The 23072-nt window shown below is 46.1% G+C and overlaps 5 protein-coding genes across 5 annotated transcripts; 1 reads left to right on the forward strand and 4 right to left on the reverse strand.

The window, feature by feature from the left end:
* Positions 1-952: 952 nt before the first annotated feature.
* Positions 953-1615, reverse strand: PMZ80_002427 (uncharacterized protein; the record flags this gene model as incomplete). The annotated part of the gene is made up of 2 exons (XM_064870860.1): positions 953-1319; positions 1611-1615. The coding sequence occupies 2 exons, from the start codon at positions 1613-1615 to the stop codon at positions 953-955; spliced, it is 372 nt and encodes a 123-aa protein (XP_064733313.1).
* Positions 1616-2848: 1233 nt separating this feature from the next.
* Positions 2849-3853, reverse strand: PMZ80_002428 (uncharacterized protein; the record flags this gene model as incomplete). Its single annotated transcript, XM_064870861.1, has 1 exon — positions 2849-3853. One exon carries the CDS (start codon positions 3851-3853, stop codon positions 2849-2851), a length of 1005 nt encoding a protein of 334 aa, XP_064733314.1.
* A 4702-nt stretch (positions 3854-8555) lies between these two features.
* On the forward strand, positions 8556-9612 carry PMZ80_002429 (uncharacterized protein; the record flags this gene model as incomplete). The annotated part of the gene is made up of 2 exons (XM_064870862.1): positions 8556-9258; positions 9317-9612. The coding sequence occupies 2 exons, from the start codon at positions 8556-8558 to the stop codon at positions 9610-9612; spliced, it is 999 nt and encodes a 332-aa protein (XP_064733315.1).
* An 854-nt stretch (positions 9613-10466) lies between these two features.
* Positions 10467-11915, reverse strand: SSU1_1 (Plasma membrane sulfite pump involved in sulfite metabolism; the record flags this gene model as incomplete). Its single annotated transcript, XM_064870863.1, has 1 exon — positions 10467-11915. One exon carries the CDS (start codon positions 11913-11915, stop codon positions 10467-10469), a length of 1449 nt encoding a protein of 482 aa, XP_064733316.1.
* A 2752-nt stretch (positions 11916-14667) lies between these two features.
* Positions 14668-16192, reverse strand: PMZ80_002431 (uncharacterized protein; the record flags this gene model as incomplete). Its single annotated transcript, XM_064870864.1, has 4 exons — positions 14668-14832; positions 14880-15171; positions 15224-16093; positions 16152-16192. The coding sequence occupies 4 exons, from the start codon at positions 16190-16192 to the stop codon at positions 14668-14670; spliced, it is 1368 nt and encodes a 455-aa protein (XP_064733317.1).
* Between the last annotated feature and the right edge of the window lie 6880 nt (positions 16193-23072).

Here is a 23072-nt window from a genome sequence, read left to right on the forward strand (position 1 = left end):
GATCTGCTTGGCTGACATGTTGGCTTGGTTTATCTCGGACTGAGATTTGAAATTCGGATTGCCTGTGAGGACCCGAAGGCGAGCCGCACGCCGCAGTAAGATGTTGTCCGTGGACGTTTCCGGGAGAAGAAAGAATAGGAGAACAAGGAGTGGAGAGGAAAGCCAAAGCAATTCCCACATACTCCAGTGCCAGTCTTCGGCTTGAATCGCGAATGCCGCTGCTATTGGCCCAATCGCAGGAGCGAGATATGCTAAACACAGACGCTGTTGTTAGTGGGAGTTGGATAGGTTGATGAGTTATACTTACAAGCTGAAGACCAGAGTGCTATGACATATGGAACTTTGTTGAATGCCAACATGTCGGAGAACGAGGCAGGTCCAGTGGATAGGCATGGAGATGCTTATAAAAGTCAGACTTCAAGAAACGCGCGTATGTAAAAACAAGACATACCAAACCAACCACACAGGAACCGCAGGACCAACAGACCAGGAAGGCTGTTGGTTATTGCCGTTGGAATGCTCAGAACAGTGAAGACGAAAAACGTGCCGATGTAGAGACGGTTTCTTCCCAGTAAGGCGATCCTAGATGTGTTAGTAATAGCATCTTTAGACTGACTGTCACAACTCACTCACTCAACGGAGACCACAGCAACGCCCCCACACCATCTGTGCTCTTGTAAGTAAGCTGTTCACAATCAACACAGGGGACACTTGCATGCCATTACATAGAGAGCCAAGCCCAAGGAAGCCACCGCTTCTGAGGTATGAAATTGTGCCACCACTCCAGTCACACTGGGTGCATAGCTCGATGATCCTAGGAAGACCGTGAAGGTCAAAACACTTTGAAGGGTTGTCAGTTGACAATAGGCATCCTAGGAGAAGGGGTGCTGACCATATTTCTGTGCATACTAGCATTTTCTTCTTAGTGCTCCAATTACGAGGATTCGCTGGGTCATCTATCCGGCTTGTCAGACTCTATAATGAGGATGAGATATTCATGTAAAGCCCTACCTGTTGAGTACCAGTCCACTAGGATGATGCCTGCCTTGGTCTTGACTGGGAGGATGACTTGGCTCGTGGTTTGTTGCAACGCAGAATCACGGGCAAGTCGCTCAAGGCCTCCATCGTCCCTGATGCTTGCACTCGGCGCCATTTTCCTCTCTGCCGTGTCTTCTCCTTGCACATTCTCTTTTCCGTTGGACAACGTGGCAGACGGCTCAGCTGTACTTGGGGAGTTCTCTGCGCTTCCACTTGATGTATCGTTTGGTACTGGGTACGGAACTTTGAAACCTGGAATCTCTTCCGGGTATTGTAGACACCTTTTTCCTGTGGCGAGACGGATAAGGTTTCCGGCAGCAGTCTCACGGAGGAGGTCGCTCATGGTGCACCCTTAAGATTTGAAATGCACGTTGGAGAGGGGGAGATGATGGTTAGGGTCCTGTCGCGGTTGGCGACTCGGCAAGAAACTGTATGGAACAAAATATAGCATCAGGACTTGTCTTTAGAAGCTGAAAAGGTTGACAGGTACTTAGTTGAGAACACTGTTATGCTCGAGGACTTGCCTCTTTCATGAGTACAGTTTTATCGATTTTGACCGTCGTTGAACATACAACATTACCAAGCATTCGAGGCTAATCAAGAGATTTGTTCTAGAACCACATGCATACACAATGTCAGTAATATCACCAGCAGCCAGATGATTTGAGTAGTCCTATGTTGTGCCGCATTGCGGACATAGATCCGGTACCTACAGCTGCTCCGCGACCACAAGCCCTCTAAGATCTACTCCTTCTAGTGAGGTCCATAACAGGAGAGCCGCCCATTTCGGTGTCGATCAGAATGTTGCTTAGAAAGATTCTAATAAAGCGGCATACGTGCGATTTGTCAGATATAGCACAACAATAGCGCGACGTGCTGCCGATACTATTACCATAGGGAAGGATTCTGGTGACATGTCTAAAGTAAAGTGGAGCAATTCAAAAAGAGACTATTAAAGGTGAAGTCGGAGTCCCGAGTTCCATGAGCTCGACCGACAGATACGGACGAACCTATCACATGCGCGGTCAAGAAAGGCGGTCTTAGCCTCCGTCTGACTGTGTGACTGCTCGTGCGTTTAGTTCACAAGATATGACGCTGAAAGACAAGAACAAGTAAGCAGCGTGGCACAGAAAAGGGCAGTCCCAAGTGACATGAACTGTATCTTGCATGCTCCAACTAGCTAGGCTTGAACGTCACGATTCAATTGTTGATACAGTCGAGATCGAGTATCACGGAGCATATCCTATACCACAAGTTCTTGTAGTTGACAACACAGCCGCGGAAGCTTTGGCACAAATAAACTGCTCAGGTCTATCACTATGCGAATATGGAATGGCTCAACGAATACGCGAGGAACTTCAGTATGTGTATAGCAGCTCGAAATACAACGCATCGAGTTTGTACGTGGTCGTGGTGGTTTGAGCATAGGGGCTCTTGAATACATTTCGGAGGTCCCTGCTAAACCCTTCCCCATCATCCAGTGTCGGTGGCTGTTCCTAATCCTGCGTTCTCGCAGTGTATTCATCTTGCAATATAGCACCCGCTACTATTGTTATAGAGTAACAATAGAGATATAGAGACTGAAACTTCAGCTGTTAGAAATTTCTGAGCATCTATATCTATCCCGGCACTCGGGTAGGGCTCAGGAGCCACCGTGATGTTACGGACTATAGCTATACGATGGCTATGTACGAGAATATAGACAGGTCAACTGAGGAAGCCTAGTACATTAAAGATAGAGATCTTGTTGCGTAACTCCCGGGTGTAACTAGATTCTATACCCTAGCTCACCGCCATGCCATTTCCCCCTTTAACAACGTTGTCCGCCATGCTCCTCAACAAGAGCCCTCCAGTCCATGTCGGCTGGCTTCCATCCCAATGCCCTGAGACGGTCTGCCTTCACCCTCGAACTGCTCCCAACCAGATATGACATGAATGGCCCAAACCTTCTCTCGATTTCATCCTCACTCAACAACTCAACTTTGCTATTCGTAATCTTGCCTTCGTTGACCAGTCTGTCGCCCACAGCCACCGCTCTCTCCAGCAGACTAACCTCAAATGCCTCAACATAGTAATATCCCCGGTGGCCAAATTCCAGTCTGTCTCCTCCAGTGAGTATCTCATCTACAAGTAGTCCAATCGCCCTTCCCAGATCCTTCACTGATACCACACTCCAAACGTTCTTCCCATTCCCCAGCAAAAACGGGGCACCATTCTCCAATATTGCATCATACCACAAACGCTGAAATGTCTCCGTCTTTCCCACTCCCAATCCGTGACCCAGAATGGTCGGCGGCGACAGGATGATGCTTCGGACATTGAGCTCTGTGCTGAGGTACCGGACAATCTTGTCGGTCTTAACCTGCGTACGGTTGTCATCAAGGGAAAGAATTCCGTCGTAATCAGTCACATCGCTCCAGACACGTGGACTCTTCTCGCCTAAAACGTCGTGGCTGACACTACTGGTGCCGGAGACATGAATAAAGGCTGGTCGCCTGCTCTTCGTTCCGGAATTGTTCCGTGGGTTTAATGCGATTCCCTCTATGAGCGCCTTCAAAAGCTCAGGCTGTGCACCCGTGCCGTTTATAACAACGGATGCTTTGCTAGCTTCAGTGTGAAGCAAAATCGTATCGGAGAGCGAACCCACGACTGGAGTGACGTTTGAAGAATAGAAGGATGTGAATAGCGCAGCTTGAGATGCATCGCGGACTAGGCAGCGTATCTGAATGGTCGGATGAGAGACTTGAAAAAGTGTGAGGAACGTACCGGCTATGTAACCAGTTGCGCCGGTGATAAACAGAGTTTCAGAGGACATCTTGATTGTGTTTGGACTGCATCTAGGGGATGGTTATTGTTGCTTCGTAACAGTCGGCTTCCTTTATTGACGATCGAATGTTTGTTCGTCAGGCATCAGCTATCTGAAGATACATGCGTTTTCGGTCCAAAGCCGAATGAAATAAGACCGGTCAGAAGCATCGTGGCATTCGTGAGTACATCAAAGCGAGGCTTTTGCTGAACGCCTTTCCCAGAATACAGTCTGGAGTACCGAGTACAAGGTGCCGAGGATTACTAAGTTGACACCACGTATCATAACTAACCAGTCGGCGGTTTCGATGTGGATTATTCACATAGGCTCAGGGTTAACAACATAACGATGCGTCTGATTTGTAAATTAGAAAAGGTTAGTAGGTCGCTGCGCAACGTCGCGAAGTCGATGGGCGACAAAAACTTGATGCGCGCTTACCGGAAAAGAAATAGCAGAAAGACCTCTCGGACGTACATAGGATAGCTGATGCGTGCGTCGACGTTTGATGACAGCTATTACGGCCGAAAAGTCCCAACATTACTAAGTAAGTCTGAAAATCTTGTAGACAGAGTCGTCGTTGATGTTGTAGAGCTCGGAACTCCGAGCGGCACCTGATCGGGTGGCAGCTCGTGTCACCATGGCTAAGCTTCAAGCTGACCAGCCTAGAGCCAATGATATCAGACCAACAACGCTTTGGGACTAAACCTCTGCTTCGGGTACTGCAGCCGGTTAGCCGATTTGGCGGCCACGCTGCTAAAACTGGCAACTTGAGATCTCGTTTTTTTTTTTGAATAATCAATATCATGCATTAATAACTATTAAATTAAATCATATTAAATCGTAGCTATATAAAATTAGACCTACCCGATACGATCCTAAAATCCGCTTATTAAAAGTAGTTATAGTTATTAAGCGACGTTATCGTATACTAGTTCTTAAATCTTACGCCCTCTTATCTTTACTAATTACTCGTACCCTTAACCGAGTATTTATATATACCTTTTTTTTTTTTTTTTAGTTTAGATCTTAATATAATACGTTTACCCTACTTCTTAGCTCTCTTTTAATATACTTATAGCTCGATTTAGATGAGTAGTTATAGTATTAGTATAGGTAGTTTAATAAGTATTTATTTAAGGTATTTAATTAACTTAACTAATTTAGAAGTTATAAAATACGTATTATTAAAATTAATAGAAAGTAAGTCCTAAATTACGGTATTTTATACTGAGTCGCTTATGTTAACGTTAATTAGTATATCTAAAGCTTCTAAAGTAATAGCTTTTTATATAAGTTAATCTTCTTTAATCTCGTTAAATACGTCACTTAGAAATAGTAAGTCTTAAACCTTAGCTACCTAAAGTAATTAGGAAGGCGTTTAGTATAAGTAAGTAATTAAGTAAAGGCCCTATAACTTTAGATTACTAATAATATTAGAGATCTAGTTAGTCTTAAAGTTATAAATAATTCTATCTCTAAAGAGCGACTCTTAAGTTAAGGCATTAATAAATAGACTAATATTATTAAGTTCGTACTTAATCTTAAAGTAGAACTACTTCTTATATAGGTTAAATACCTACTTCTTACTAGTAGTTACTAGTAGTAGAATTAGATTGTAAATATTAATTTTAACATTCTTAATTATAACTAGAGGTAAGAATATAATTTTTAACTACTTATCGCTATTATCCTTATAATCCTATTTAAACTTATAATATTAAAGCTTAAAGTTAAATATAGGGCTATAGGCTTTAATAACTATATCTAAAGTATTATTTACTACCTTATTTTTACTTAGTTATTAGTAGTTAACCTTCTTTAACGTAGTAGTTATTAGTTATTTAGAATCCGTACTAGTACTAAATTTTTATATAAGAGGTTTATTATCGTTATAAATTACTTTAGAAGCTACTAAAGAAATATATAATAAAGAAATTAACCTAATCTCTATATACTTTTATTCGTTTAGGTTTAACGAGTTAAATAGTATACTTTATATACTTATTAACCTTTATATTATTAAGCTTTTACCTAGTATAGTTATCGGTTATTATTATAAAATACTAAGATTATAGAGATTGTACTACTTATAGTATAGAGTCTTAATATTAATATACTTTAACTTCCTATCTTTCTCTAGATAAAAGCCTTTAAGGTTATACTCTAGGGAGTCTATTATTACTATAGGTATAATTAGTAATAAAAAGAATAAAGAATTAATTAATTTATTAATAATTTAAGTTAACTATATATAAGCGCGTAGTAATTATTAATAATTAGTACTTAATTTCGCGATTTCCTTACGTATCTTTTAAATATACCTTTTTAAGATAAGGATTGTACCTAAAAAGGTTTAGTATATAAGAATAAATAAAAATTATAAAAATATTAAACTAAACTATATACTATTATATTATATACTTATAAATCCTTTTTATAAGTATCTTCTAACTCGCTAAGCTATTAATCTAGACTAAGATTATCCTTTATATATATTAGAATATCACTTAGAAGTTATGCTTTAGAGAAAACGGTTATATAGTTACTCTTTAGTACTTTAGTAATTAATAGAATACTATTATAATTAGTATACCTCTTTACGCGTATATATAGCTTTTAATATTATATAAGTATTATATAAGTATTATATACTCGGCTTAGTAAAGGAATACTATAAATTTAGTAACTTTAATTAAAGTCGTTTTACTTATATAAGATAAAGTATACTAATAGTACTACTAGCCTTCGGCTTTAAAACTATAATTAATATCTAAAAAAAATTATTATCTATAATTACTTAACGATAACTTATTCGTTATATTTAAAACTTACTAAAGTCTTATAGCTTATTAAGCTAGTTATTTAAGGTACTTTACTTTAAAGAGAAATCGAATCGTTTACTTTACTCTAAATCTAGCTAATTAAACTAATTCTTATTTTAATTATTTATCTTAAATATACTAATAATAATATATTCTCGTTTTTTCTATTATCTAATATAATACTAGTTATAATTATTTATTTAGTTAAAAATCTTAGCCGAGATTAAAGAGAGAAAGATAAAAAGTAATATTACTTAATCGCTAGCGGATCCGTTAAACTAGCCGACTAAGATAAGCTAGTTAAAGTAATTCTATTAAATTAATTAAGGTATAACTAAGGTTCTTATTAAGAATAACTTACTATCTATATATATATTTATTATATTATTATATAACGCTAAAGCTACTTAATTCTAATATTTATTAGTAAGATTCTAAATACCTAGACTATATCTAAACTATAAGAATTAAAATTAAAATTAACCTCTAAGTCGTTCTTTTATATATATTTAAAAAGAGTATATTATAGGTTTACTATTATTAAAACTTCGCTTTTATAATTTAAATATATTAACTTTAAATATTACTTTTTTTAGTTAATAGCTTCTAAATATAGTTTATATATAGCTAGCTATCGTTTATAGCTAGTATTAATATAAAAGTATATAATCCTATAAGAGTAAGCATTAATATAGTTATAAATACTAATTTTATAGCGAACTACTAGCTTATTATAATCGTTAATATACTATATAAAATCCGAGCTAGAAAACTTCGCCTTAACGCGCTTATACTTTCTTTAATAAAAAGAACGTTTAATACTAGCCTCTTAGAAGATCTAAGATAAGGCTAGCTTAATATAGTTCTTTCTAATATAGTAGTTTCGTCGCTATAGGTATATATATATATATTATCTCGCGCCTATAATACTTAGTAATATCTAATTTAATAATACTATAAATAAGACGCTTATAGAGTTTATAAGGCTTAATCTAGTCGTTTATAAAACGGTTTCGCTATTATAAACTAAGGGTAAGACGCTAGTCTTATATCGTCTTAGCTATATACGAAATTTCTCTTTATTTAAGTTACTCGGCTATCGCTTCGTTACTTTAGCCTATATGGAACTACTTTATAATAACTATATTTATTAAATTACAATAAGAACTCGGATTAAGCTCGTAAAAGTTAGAATTTACTTATTTAGCCTAGATCTATCGTTATAGACTTTTTTTATTATAAGGAATACCTTATATACGAAGATAGTTAATAATTTATAGTCGGTTTATACTAGTTTAAATTTAAATATATACCGCGTTACAAGTAGCTACGAGTATATTAATTAAATTTACTACTATAGCCTATCTTTTATTAGGATAATTAGTTTTAATACTAGGAATAGGGTAACTAACGTCGCTAATTACGAATATAAAGTCGGTTTATATAAAAGAATTATTATTAGCTATCTATAGTTAATCGCAACTATGTACAATAGTCATTATTGTTATTTACTATAGCCAGTTTTAGCGTGGCCGCGGTTCCGGCTAACCGGCTGCAGTATTCGGGGCACCTTTTGATCGAGCGAGGTCGACTGCATCCCAACTTATCACCCTAACTTTATTTTTGGATAGCCATGACAGTCTTTGTATCCAAAGTTTTGCGTGAAGACTGCTAGACGGTGTGTTTCTGGCTTCGTCCGCTGCTATCGCCATGTACGCCTGAAGGGATATGGCACACGCTCTGCGGGAGACCGAGTATTCTGTTTCGCGGAATCGATGAGAAGCAATAATGAGCTTTGTAATACATCTCTCACGCATGCAACATAAAAACCGTAAAATAATGGGAGATCACGACGTGTTGACCACACATCTTCTGCTCATCCGACCAGTATGGCTAACGAATCAGCAGCTGACCTAGCAATTCCCAAACGATCACTCATACTGGTTACTGGAGCAACTGGCCATGTCGCCAGCAACATCGTGGAAGAGGCACTGAGTCTCGGCTACCGCGTTCGAGGCACAGTCCGTTCGAAGGACAAAGCTGCTCGTCTGGAAGCAATATTCCGGTCTGACGCCTACTCGTCTTTCATCGTCGAGGACATGTCGGCACCAGGCGCCTACGACGCAGCAGTTCAAGGTGTTGATGCAATCATTCACCCATCGACGGTGACTACTTACGACCCGGATCCAAACAAGGTGGTTCCAGCAACTGTCGCGGGCGCAACCGGAATTCTGTATTCAGCCCTCAAATCATCAACCGTCAAGCAAGTTGTATACACCTCCACGACTCCCTCATTGCATCCACCCAATGTGCGGTACAAAATCGGTGGTAGCACCTGGGACGATGTAACCACGGAAGCAGCTTGGGCGCCACCACCATACACTCCCGAACGGAGCTTTCTTGTGTACAAGGCCAGTAAAGCTGCGGCAGAGCGAGCTGTTTGGGAGTTTGTGCAGATTCGGAACCCACATTTTGGTGTGAATGTGGTGCTCCCCTGCGTCATCTTCGGCCGCATCGTTACGTCGCCTAGTCTTCCGGGACAGTGGCCAATCGATATTCTAAATGGGAAGATGCCATCTGACACAGCACCTAGTAAGATATTGCCCCCCCAAATAAGGACAATTCCACAGCTGCTAATCTTATTGTGTAGACTATATGGTCAATATGACCGACGTCGCGCGCATCCACGTCGCTGCTGCCATCGATCTTTCTGTCTATAACCAACGGATCATGGCTTTTGGCTGTCCTTTCACTTGGGACGAGGTTATAGATGCCGTGCAAGCAGCAAAGCCTGCAGCTACTCTGCCTTCGCACAATTCGAGCCAGGACAGGGATTTGTGTGAGCCGGACAATAGTGTTGGGAAGAACCTTTTGAGCAAGTGGTGGAGACAACCGATGTATACGGACTTGAAGGAGACCATCAAGCAGAATTTGGAAGGCATATAGGCATCCCGCCATAGTTCTTTCGCCACGAGGGCATTACGTTGTCGTTACTTCTGTCTTCATACACTGGTACATTGAATTGTCTCGGCTTCCGTGACTTGACGATGAGCGAGCATGTCGAAAATGCATCACAAATTCGCCATTCATTAAGACCACAGAGTATTGGCGGTAGCACCGTAATCTAGCAAGGATGATCAGTTCAATCAAAAGCTGCTCATGACTCTATGCATCTCGAGATACTCAGCACCTGCTATCGAGCACGCCGACATCTTTAGCGGACTTTGGCAATCCTTCATGCTCTCGGCTCGGCATTCTCACTGCTATCCAAAACATGGGTGGCTTCTGTGCAGTGTGCCATCTTCTCCTCTGCCTATGCCGCAGATCTTCTTGGACGGAAAAAACGTCTTGCGCTAGGTTCGGTCTTCTTCTTTCTCGGGACGATTTCGCAATGTGTCTCTTTCACCAACTGCGGCATATTCCTAGGCGGACGTTTCATTGACGGCTTCGGATCGAATTTCGCGCAAGGCTGCGCACCGTTTCTCGTCCGAATTGGCCCACCCAGACTTCGAGCTGCGTTGACGGCTATGTACAACACCCTCTGTCAATTGGATTCATGCTGTCTGTGATCGCAATGTTGCCTCGCCCAGGGAAGGCTGGTAAGACATTATGTGTCTTGGGAGTTATCTTCGACCCCGCATCTCGTCGGTCACAGCTGCCGCTTGGCTGGGCGAGTGAGCTAAACAGCTGAGCAAGTAGCATAGTGGAAGCCACCGAATGTGGACGTGGTGACGTATGTGAAATATGAAAATCGTTGGCCTCTGAGAGAGACACACTGTCCCTCAAAACGGATCAGTCTCTCACAATCCCTTCTCCAAGTCACCCTCATTCGCCATCACCCTTCTGTCCTTCCCCTCCTGATTCTCAGCTTTGACACACACCCCATGCCTGCTATCCTTAGGCAAATTCTTAAGACAAGGCGCATAAAACAAGTGGCCCTTCCACGCCCCTCTGACCGTTCCCACAAACACCACGGTCCACAGTAGAATAACCATGACACTGAACACCGTGCCCAGAACCCTAAAAAACAAACTCGGAAACTCAACACCAAGCTGAATCGTACTCACCGCGAAAACTCCAAGCGGGAACGTAAAGCCCCACCACCCCATATTGAACGGGAATGAGCCACACGAGTATATAGCCGCCAATGCGTACACGAACCAGACCGTGCCAAACGCCCACATTATCAGGGCAATGAAGATGCCGAGGATGTATAGTATGTCACTTCCGGTAGTGACGTGGCTAAGGAACGGCGGGACAAGGGGTAGGATATCCCGGGCTTGGGCGCCGAGGTACATGATCGTGTACCCGCCCATACCTAGTGGCCCGAGCGGAAGGAATGAGGAGACGATGATCTCGCGTGGTGGAAGTTTGTGGACTGCTAGGCGTTGGTAGTAGATTACTAGCGTGACGAGCGCGAAGGGGGTAGCCATTCCCCACATTATGTAGCTGGTCAATAAAGTTCCGAGAGCGGCGTCCGGTCGCGGTGGGGATGTGTAGTGGATTAAGGCGTGCGCTACTTCGGCGCCTGTACCGCTTGCTACGATCGTTGCAGCAATTGGAAGAAGCTGGGCTGCTGTGATGCGATCGAGGGACTGGAGGTGAGTCTGGGAAATCAGGATGAAGCTCAGGGAGACGGTGACCGCGAACGAGGCTACGCTGTCGAGCATCCAGAGAATCCAAGCTAGAGTCGTTGCCCAGGGGCCCCAATAGGGGCAGCATAGGAATATGAAGGATTCGACAAGGGTTGCGAAGCCCATGGGAGCTGTGGCGAGAAAGAGGCTGTTGTTCGGATCATGGATCATGACCGACCATATCTCGGGGTAGAGCGTGTACCGCAGGATAGATATTGTCGTAGCCATCGTGAAGAGGATCAGATTGAGAACGAAGAAGATGACCGAGAGCCAGTAAAGCCAGTCTGCCTTGAAGGGTATCGTGATCAACAAAAGCGACACAATCCCCGTTCCCATGGTCGGAGTGAACCAGGCGGGTGAAAAGTTGCGTACGATCCGTCTCCATCCTTTGTCGTACTTTGATTTCGGTTGATATGAGTTTGAGGAAGTAGTCGTAATGACACAGGCTGGGTCAGAGGCATACTCTTCTGAGGAGTCATCGTCAGCTTTTGGTCGATCTTCTATGCTGTCACGATGTCGTCTATAGGAGTACGTCGTTGACGGTAGGGCAGAGCTGGCTGGCGCAGTCATGGCCGGGTTGTTGCTGGCCAGACGTTCTAGCTGCTGGTCGTCCATGATGACGTAGGTGCTTTTTGTGAGCAGGCTGGGAAGATAATGGTTCCTAGGGCACAGTGTTACAGAGTGCGACGAAGGTGTCGCATCGGCCACATCATGTCATTTGACACAGAGAGGTTGTTGCATACAATTTAGGTTAGCCACTTCATGGAAAGAATGCCATCTGAGTTGTGCCCGTTCGGTAGCCATACCTGAGTTCTGTTTTCGGAGATGACGCCGAAGATCTGTAGCTTGAAAGCCAATTGGCCGAAAGTGCTTACGTTAGCATGTGTATGTGTACACCATTATATCGGCGGAAGGTTTAATTGCTGCATGTTATCTTGCGTCGACAAGCATTGCGAGATCGAAAGCAGGAAACGCAATGCCGACATGTGGCTTGGGACTTGATGTGGCACAAACCAGTGTCAATAGGCTGTTATTCGATTCGTCGCCATGTCGCCCATTTCTCACATCACCACGACCCGGACCGCAGCCCGACATAGAGCAGAACATTTCTCTAGGACTGGAGGTGTTTCTTACCAAAAGGCCAAAGCCTCACAGGCCCTAGAATTGACGCTAATACATATGAGATCGCGATGGCCGTCAGCGAATTCTGAACCAGTATGGGCACAAGTCGAAGCACAGGGACGTGTTCTACGACCATGGGTCTCTCCGCCATAGAGGTGCCATGGGACTACTCTGTGAGGTAGAGTACTTGATGGTACGGGTATGCGCAGGATGACACCAAGATGACTTCGCCTAGGAACGTCAATGGAAAGAATGAGAAATGAGACGATCTCAGGGACTAACTGCACATCGGCATGTGAATGTTCACCCTGGGTCAGTCTATCAATGAACCTGATTGGAAACAAGCACTTTTGCCAGCCGCTCTGAGCAGATGTCAGCATGCATGCAGCAGTTCATGGTGGACGATTCTGGATCGTGATCGTGAGCAGATCCTGATGTCAGCGCCCGAGGACGTGCTGCAGAAAGAGAGTACCGACGGCTTTACAACCAGAGGTTGGCAACCTGGATGGACGCTAGATCTTCTCCAGGAAGGTGAGAAGAGCTTCGCCCGTTCTTTTCGACAGAGCAGGACAAGGTACGGCACGCCAGGATTTACCCCCAGCCTTTTCAATCTGCCGGCAGTGTCTGGATGCAGAGATTTCGGTCTATCACCATGGTCTTGCGGTGAAGCAGGGAAATTCCAGGCAGGCATTCATGCTTATGTTCGCAGATTGGAATCTCGCCACGAGAGACAACCGGCAGATTGAGCTTCTGCATCCTCGCTCGCATGGCGGGCTATTGGGCGTACCTCCTAAGCTTTTCAGGACTGGCAGACGCAGGTGCAATCCAGCCCTGTCTCGGCTCCGTGTCTAAGGCCACCGCTTCGACAAGGATTCCCGTAGCCGTCTGTTTCCCTAGTATGTGATCTGCTGTCTGTGTGAATGTGTCCTATCTCTTTTTGGCCTCTGGGTCGGCGCGGATTGGCGGCAAGGAGGGGAGGCCCGCTCCGAAAGGTTGTGGAGGCACTTGGAGTAAGTTTGCGAAGGTGCAGGTTGGGTGGCTTCAATACATGGACAATTCTACCATAATTCCCTATACATAGAATTGGGTAAGCTATTCGGTCTGGAACATGGGTTCAGTAATTCTGGCTGAGGCGAGACACAGGGGGTTCAGCACCGAATTAGGTCCTTCCTAAGTCAGTGTTCAAGCGTGTTTGTCTCCATGATCCGTTCATTTATGGTAGTGTTCCTTCATGCAGTGTCTGGCAAAATAAGGGAGGTGACTTGGGAACAATCAAAAGGCTGGCAATCACACATGCCGGACTTCTGCAGATGGCGTGAGGGAAAAGATTGTTGAGCTATCGATGCAATGGAAAGGAAGCTAGGGTGAACGACGCGTCGATAGGTACTTGAGGAAAGTGGTGCCAAGATCCTTCGAGGGAGGAGATCCTTCCGCCAATCAGATAGAGGGGTGGCGCTTCGCTTGGTGAAACTCCAGGTACAGCTCGCGCCATCTCATACAGTTACACAGAAGCTGCAACTCGCCGTTTGTGGCACCTTCTGTCGTGCAACTGCTGTTGTGCAACCACACTTTCGAATTTACATCATGATGGTCAAACCGCTACTGTACAGGACAAAGTTGTGCTACTGTGGCTGCCGTGGCTGCCTCAAAGATATGTAACCAACCTCACGCTACTGCGTTTCGGAGAATTTTACCGACCGTGGTCCCCACCGGAGAAGCTGAAACTTTTGATACAGAGAGGTTGTGATCGAAATGAGCTTCTTGCATGGAAAATGTTGTAGACAACTTTGCGCTAACCTATGGTCATGCCATCATCGTCATCCCGCTGATCAAAAACCCCGAGCAATCCCTCCCGAGACGCCGTCGTGATTTCGTAAACAAAAAAAGTAAGTAGCCACCAAGCCGCCCATTATACATATCTGTAGCTCATGATGAGGACTCAACGCCCATTCGAAGCTCCCACAGGCCGACACGGTCTATCCAACGACATAGACCGCCCTGTACTGCCCGCAGCTTGTTGGTGGGCAGACCAAGCCAACCAAAAATCACAAAATCCACCATTCCAAGCCTGCTGAAAGTGCTTTTCATAAAAGAATGCCGCCCTGAAGACAAACTAGCTTTTCGACCATGTGGTCCGAGCCGTCGCTTTTGTTGCGAGAAAAGTAACATGCACGAGAACGAAGGCGCACAATCCAAATGTCAAATCATCCCGACTTTCGCCGCCCAACGCCATGCCAGAAGCAGTTCAGGCTGCCACAGCCTGTGTGTTCGTAAAATCATGAGTAAGAGGCACCTTCTCGAAGAATGCTTTTTCGTCGCTGTAGTGCTGTTGTCCCTGGTACTTTTGGTTCTGCTTGACCATCCTCTCCGAATCGGATGCGTCAGCTCCTGCTCGAGATCCCCAAGTTGTCTATTATTTGTTAGCGAAGATCCAGCATATGGGTAACAACAACTCACCTCGTTCAGTGTGAGCATAGCGTGCCACTTAATGATACCATGGCACCATCCGAATAGAACCGAGGCCGGCCATAGAAAGATGTCGACAGGGAATCGTATGAAATGAGGAACAAGCTTAACAAACTTGGAGGCAGTCATCCATGCTGCCAGGAGGTAGTATGCATTCCACTTATCGCCTGATGACCACTCCCACGTGCCATAGACGAGAAACCACCACAAGGCAGCGTCGCCAACGAGAGCTGGCGGTGACAGTGTGGTAAGCTGGACGGCGTATGTGCTCCATGGTTGTTGCCTGACGCCGGTTAGCCAAAAACGCATCCTTAAAAGCACGGTGAATGACTTACTTCCACACATAGCGCTCACTGAAGAGGCTCGTAATGTTGCTGCGCCAATTGCTCCGTGCCCAGCGGAGACACTGCTTCAAAAAGTTGGAGTTGTCTTCCAATGTGGTCTGGACTTCGCACTCAGGATGATACTGCATATAGTTCTGCCAGCCATGGGTAAGCAGCCATCGAGTGATGAAGTTGTCGTCATCAGCATTGAGTTGATACTGGTCGAACCACCACCTCTCGTCCGTGAAGCCACTAGTGAATGCCGGGTCCTTCAAGATCTCTGTTCGATACGCAACGGTTCTGCCGGAAATGCATGGCATGCCTCCATCCACCCTTGTCATTGCTGCACAGTCAAAATTGCGTCGCTCAAGGTACAGCGCACCCAAAAAGTTCCAGAGCCTCTGCGAGCAACTAGGATTCTCCGCACGTCGAAGGCGTTGGCATGTGACGACGCCACCATATTGTGGCTGCTCGAAAGGTGCAAGGAGCCACTGCAAAGTCCTTCGTGGCCAGTCAACATCATCGTCAGCGAAAACAATGATTGGTGTGGTAACCTCCGGAACAGCTCGTGCCATCTGACGTCGCTTATTGGCCTGTTTCACAGACATGCATCTGAGACGCCCATGATCAGCTGCAGGCATCTTGGATATCAGATCCTTGGCCTTGTGCAAGTTGTCATCGATCGTGACCAGAATCAATTCCTTTGGCTCGTTCCTAAGGATAGACTGAATCGTTCGTTGCAGCTCTGCACCCTCTCCGTCTAGGGTAGGCAGAATTACAGTGACGTCTTTTGGATACAGAGTCGGATGTTCTGGAATCGGAATTGGCTTGAATGTCCAAAACAAGAACAAGTTGACCACGAGGCGAAGGTAGCGGTAGACACTATATTTGTGAAATCAGTGAAATGTTCGAATGTGTCTTGGAGCCATGTGACACTCACAAGAGCAGCACGAACAGCTGAAGCCAGCTTGATGAATCCATTTTCGTCGTTTTGATCGTTCTCGCCGACTCCCGTTTGAGCCAAGGCTGAGATTATGGTGGTAACGACTGGAAGGCAGACCTCGTTATTGCTGCAGGTCTACTGATGGTGCTATGAGCTCGGACGGCCACATTCGCTATGGAATGAGTCAACCCCTCCAGAATTATGTTGTAGTACGTTGAAAGAACGTTGAACAGGAATTAGTGGCAATGAGAACGACCGGAAAAGCTGATGTCTTATGTACCGAACGGCAGTTCTTGAATTGGAAAGACGACTGCAACGGAGGAAGGCTGATGATGATAGTCAATGCATGAACCTGTAGACGTACACTGTATGCACTCTGCAACCAGGGCCTGATGCAGGTGGTGAACAGTTGAGTATGGAGCAGAAGAACTGAGCAGGGCAGTGGGTTAACAAAATAGCCCACGAAGCAGGCGACTGAATGGCATCACAGTGGCATGAACCGTGACCATCATCCACCAGGCGGCTGTAAGTACGTTTGTAAGTTCAGACGTGCAGATGGCAAAGAGCTTAGCACTCTGCAGGTTATGCTGTGAGGAGCGATAGATATGCAGTAGTGAAGAATCGCTTCGGACAGTGATTGGTGACAATGCTAGCCGTCCCTGCCAGGACAAAATGGGTTTGGACGCTGTTTTGGGCGCGTCGCATGAGATGGCGCAGGCCAGCGGAGGCATTGCTCCAACAGAGTAAACGATAGAAGAAGCTGGAGAGCAAAGACGCTTGAAGAGATGGTGTTGTTCGGTGGCTGGGTGGAGAGACGACGAAAATGCAATATGTTTTTTAAGACTCCAAAAGACGGATAGCGAAGCAGGTCAAGCTCTGACTGGATCGAGGGGCCTGCCACTTTTCTTACAGGCGCTGGCTCGAGCAACCCATCGAGACTTGTCTGCATCGGACTTGGTCGAGAAACGCCACCACGCTATCTCCACAGCGCTAGGGAGACTTGACTTGCTATCGTTGTCGTTCGCACAAGATAGCTTCTGTATCTGTTCTCCCCACAGTCGCAGGCGCAGAAGCGTCAGTGGTCATGCAATTTCCTGGCTGTCTGGTCGCCAGCAGGAGGCGTTCTTGTTGTTGCGGTGCTAATATGATGCCAGGTAGACTTGTCTTCTGAGTATTTGATAACAGGCAAAGCTTGCAAGCAACATGCGTTGTCGTTTACTAACCTGAGGTTCGGTCCACATTGCTCCATCTCACCACATTGGCTGGAGACTGATCAAAATCATCAGGCGAGCGTCACGCTCTGAAGTCCGATGTGAATCATGCCATATCCATACAATAATATGTCTTGTAATAGCATCTTTATTATGCGCTGCCGTGCCTCCAGGGCAGGATACAGCTTTTTTAAGAACATCGTTTTGGGACATCACGATTTGGGAGAGCCTATGTGCATTCACAACTTTGGGGAGTTGGTTGCACTCGCAAGGAATAATCTCATGTTCATAAGATCCTAGGCCGACGACATATGACAAGAACCTTACGTGTTGCCTGCGAAGCGACTCGACTAGCAATGTCATACCTACTGTTGTTGCAGAGCTGATCGTCAGCATGGAGAATAGTTTTCTCTGTCTAATAAGTAGATCGTGCTCGGTACTCTGTGAGTGTCCTCCGCACAACCAGGGTCCAAAATCACCCAGCAAGATATGCTGGAAGTCAAAAGCACCAGATGGCGCAATCGTTCTAGCAAGTGACACCTCAACACGGCTGATTCCGTCTCCATCAGAACGCGGAGCAATGATTATGGTGCTCAATAATGTTGTTCTGTTGGCAAAGGCCTTCATCCAACCAAGGCAAGAGATTTTATTGATGCTTTACTATTTGCAAGTAACGTCGGTCATGCCCAGCGCGAGTAAATGCCTACGTCTTTTTTTAAGCCGTTGCCTTTGCCCCTTCTTCACACACTCTACGGACAACTATATTGCCGAGGTTGATGTTAGTATTGTACCTGGAGCAGTACTGCTGGGGTAGGCATCGGAATGCTTTTCAAGTTGAGCAGCGTGAACGCGGCGATGTATCTCCCGAATACGAACAGAGGCAGGATCAATGTGTGAAGAGCACATGTATCTGCGTGCAAAGAGGTACGATGGTAGGCTTCAGGCAGCGACTACAGGCGCAGAATGCAACATGCCGTGTTTTCATCGTGCTTCTCCACATCCTCGATCCTGCAGAACCCAAGGCTTTTGATCGGCTGAATTCGCTGCAGCGAATCTCGTTACGACGTCAAGTCTGGACGCTTGCCCAACAAGTCCATGTATGTACAAGTACACTTGTACTTGGCCTTCAAGGTTCGAGACGAACACTTTTGATATGCATGCAGCGAAGCACGGACAGTGAGCCTTAGTGGGAAATTGCGTCTAAGACGAGCATCGCATACTCCGATTGTCCGAAGGCGGGCTGACAATCGGCGATGTAGGATGAGCTCGAGGCACGAGACCTGGACACTTGTTCAGATCGTGGTCAGCACTGGACAAATTGTTAACGAACCGGACTTGCGGTTATGAGCTGTAACCTCGGTCAGATCATGCGTTCATTTCTTGCACGGAAGTCGTTGACGATCGTGATGTGTTGCATGGCCAATACACGTTCAAGAGCTTGCCACCCACCACGTTTTAGTATGTTTTTGATCGTCGTGATTGACACAAGACACAAGCAAAGAATCATGCTTAGCGGAGTGGTGAGATGATGGAGGGGTTGTGCTTATGTAGCTGCATATCCTACTCCACTTGATATGTCAAATATGCAGACAAGGATCATGGATTCTTCAGATGCAGCGCTAAAGGCAAAAGTCTTCACTCTGCATGGCGTTCGCATTATTGTTCCAGGGCCAACATTACATCGTGCCCTTATCATTACTGCATGCTTCTAGAGCTAATTACCCGATCACCAGCCAGCTGTGTTCGATGCAAATGCCAACACAGGTCGGCGGCTTCTGGACTCGTAGATACTGGCAGCTGACATGACTCGGAAACCCTGGCATCAAGCCTGTAAGCGGGAGGGTGATAGCATAGGTGAAGAGTAATTTAGCCGTGCGAGATGTTCATCTGCACGGTCGTTCTCACAAGCCGAGCGAGATACCGAGGATGAGAGCGGCGCAAGCTTGCACCATCGAGTCGTTGAGTCCGGACTTTGCTCGCAGTCAATACATGCATCGAGTAGTGCGTTCTGCTAGGTATTGTCTGTTCATCAAATAAGCTCTGAAGTATAGCATATGAGCCTACCGTAGAATAGCACGCGACGAGAACGAAGTCGGCGGACTTGTGCTGTCGACCTGAATTGCCTGAGGCATTTTGTCTGCTACACAAGGAGACCACCATTCCTTAAACAAGCGTGTGCAGGGAGGCACACTCGTGTCAGCAGAGAAACACGCGGACTGCAGAGAACTAAAGGTGCAATTTGCGTGGCGATACAACACAGAGGCACAAGGGAGGTCGTAGGCCGTGAGTGTGTACAGATAGCACTGACCAGATGAAAAGCTCAAGCAGCTAGTTTCTTGTGAAACTGCTGCCACAATGCTCATATATGCTGGTTGCACTGAAGTGGATGGCAGAGCTGGAAAAGATTCGTGTCGTTGCGCGGGCTGCTCTTCATCGATCGTGCATCAACGAGAAGCGCACGCCGAGAGTGCTTCTTCGCAGCGTGCGGTGATCGAGAGGTGTTACATGACCATGCTTCCTCGGCGTATGGCCACAAAGTATTACCTGCCACCTCTTGCCTTGCGCTGTAACATCATGTTGCATCCTGGATCCTTCGTAAAGGCTATGGTCGTGGACAAGCAATCGTCAAATTTCCGCGTAAAGAAGTCGGAAATCAGGGACTTAGAGGTCATCGTGAAGATGGCAGACACTGGCAGGAGAACAATATATGACGCCTGGAATAAACAAGTTAGCACTTACGAGCGGAAGCACAGCTCGCATCCGCGCGCCTGGCGTGCGACCCGCATGAGCAGCGGTTGGGTACCCATGCGAACCGATACAGATTTGCCACAGGGCATGGTTGGATCGCGGCTATCACCAGATTTGCGCGTAAATTGGAAACGCGGCATCATGGTACGGTGTGAGGGCGGGAGGACAGGTCACTGACAGAAAATAAAAGGGAAGCAGATCAGGAATGCATCGACGCCAAGAGGCAGAGGCAGCCGTTACTGGAATGGTGCGAGGATGCCGTTGAGGAGGCACGAACAATCACACTGTGTAGCTGCTCCAAACAGGATATCGAACATCTCATCTGTCACTTGTGCTTGTATCTTTTGACTCACTACTGTCTCGGGCGGCGTCTAGGCGTCTATTGATCTGCACGATCAAGACAGGCGCGATCGATATGCAAGTAATGGTTCATGCAACTTGTATTGCGCAAGAAAGTCGGTGAGAGAGATTGACATCCGGGACCCAAAAACTTTCCACGAGGCAACGGCCCGTAGCGAAGACTTCGCACATAATCTGCCAGGATACGAGCTTACCTTGACTTCATTCTTAGAATCCTCACATCAATGTCAATTGTCTTCTTCATTATTGTTCCCGAGGTCTCATTCGAGCGGCACAGGCTGACAGCTCCTGGAGCGCCCACTGGCAGGCGCAGATTCTGTTGGAGTTGCCTCCCAACATGCAAAAACGAATGATAAGGATCAGAAACTCTGACTGAAATGCCATCTGATAGGTACAGAACACAAGGAATAGATCTCTAAACACACAGGCGCCACGGAACAAAGGCATAGATTGGCCGTCTGCGACCACGTCCTTGCCTACACGTTTTCGAACCAAACCGCCCCACCTCGGACTGGCTTGCATTGACGGTCATATGGACGATTCGTCAACCAAAGACCAAGATCCTTGCTGGGGTTCGAGAATCATCGTACCTGCGGAGACAGACGCTGTACCACACCATCTGCTTGGATCTACCGCATTGCATTATGTTCATGTAATGCGGGTAATTTTCCCACGGTACTCAATCGCTCGAGGGGCTGATTTCTATCTTACGGCTGCTTTTGGCCTGCAGATTTAGTTGGCGATCTACCTCCTTCCCCGAAATCTACTTCTTGCCGGTTCGGATGGGATGGCACGGGCAGTTTCCATGCACCTGTCGGTCTTGGCGCCGTCCCATCGTTCGACATTCTACCGAAGCCTACTTATCCTCGGGCCAGAAGCGAAAACTTGCTCGGCCGACAATCGCTGCTGTCTCAACAGACATCACATGTGCTGCTTCTGGAGGAGAAGTGGCTGAGTTCGCCTCAGCTGCAAATGTATCTCACATGTGTCATATCTAGAGATGTGGCAGGTTTCTTATCGTTACCAAGCATATGCCACTGTGTGAATGGCCGAGCATCGCGTTCCGTTGGAGACTGAAGACTTTAGCGGGCCGCTGCTTCACCCCACTGCTCCTTGTTACTGCCGTGGGAGGTCTCTGGTGTCACGGCACGCCTGACAAAGCACCACAGAACCATGCATCAGTGAGCAGGTCTCGCTCTGTGTTGCTTCTTCCTGCAATGGGGTGGGCCGATGGTCACTAGTCCCCCAACTGACATTTACAGGACGCGAAATCTGCATTGTCTCCGATCTCTCCTCTTCCGCCAGCCTTCTTCCTACAAGAAAGAAACCCGGACGACCATTCTCATGCACTCACGCAGTGGTGCTCGCCATAACAGCACCTCTTCTAATACCGTCCCTTTGCCAGCCAACCGGTGGTCTTCTATTACAGACCAATGTAATACATGGCTGCACCAGGCCCTGGAAAGACGCCTTTCCGAGAGGCTTTGATGGAGTATTGGCGCGCTCTCACCGTCATAAGCAGAGTGGATGTTGTGGTGGCTTAATTATAAGCACAGGTGTGATCGCTTTCAGGCGCTGACCTTTGCTTGCAGATGGCGCAAATGCACGAACCTCCGAACGAGGGACTTTAGGAACCTACAGCGACTCGGCATAGCTCTTTGAGTCACCGAAATCGTTGTTACAGCCGCAAGACAACTGCCGTCAAGTCGTTCTCCCAGTCGCATTTTCTAAGACACGCTCGACAGATCGCACGACTGCCGTTGTGAAAACATCCCCACACCGAAGCACAATCACAATGACGAAGAGCTCTACGAAATATCGCGGAATCAAAGCTAGTCTAACTGTTGTATGCACTCATTGCCAACAATGCCATGGGGAATCTACAGCTAGCCTCAGAGGGAGCATCGATTTCGTGTGGACAACCAGCACTTTATAGTTGACGAGGTCGGTTGAGCTCCACCCAGGCATACAATTAAGCCTCTTGAGTTCCCAAGTTCGTGCCTTAGAGTGGCCATATCAATTATTCAGAGGGCACTGGGAATGATATTCAACAGTTTTGGGGTAGAAGATGTGCATTACAGAAAGCGTGCTTTCGTAAACCTAATCAGAATATTTGTTATTTGGTGCATCATCTTCCTGCGAGTGAGGAGCAAATAAACACTTCACCGGAGATGGAAAGTCGTCTAAGCGTCATTGTCATTTAATATGAGTATGTGGTAGATGAACAAGTTCCTGAATGCAGAATAATGGATGCGAAAGCGTTTCTGTACTTTGGGTGAGGCGTGCCTTGGCAGTACTTGTCAATCAAGCTGCCTGCGCCCGCGGTCCCGGACATTGCGTTGCACACTCTCTGTCCTCTATGCTAACGGGTGCATAAGTTCATCGTCTCTCATGGCAGACGCATCTCGGCAATAAGTGCGAGAATATGGTTGCGCGACACTCGTCTGTAGAAAGTGCGACTCAGATACTCGAAACACGACGGTAGGCAGGCACAGTCACAGTCGTCCCGTCATCGGTAGACGGTAGACCGGCGACCGTCGACCGTCAAGCCGATCCCATCTCTAACCGCCAACTTCAACAGTCTCGCATTCAATTGACG

This window comes from Knufia obscura (assembly GCF_036327395.1).
Source record: "Knufia obscura strain CCFEE 5817 isolate CBS 148926 chromosome Unknown scaffold_2, whole genome shotgun sequence".
NCBI lineage: Eukaryota > Fungi > Ascomycota > Eurotiomycetes > Chaetothyriales > Trichomeriaceae > Knufia > Knufia obscura.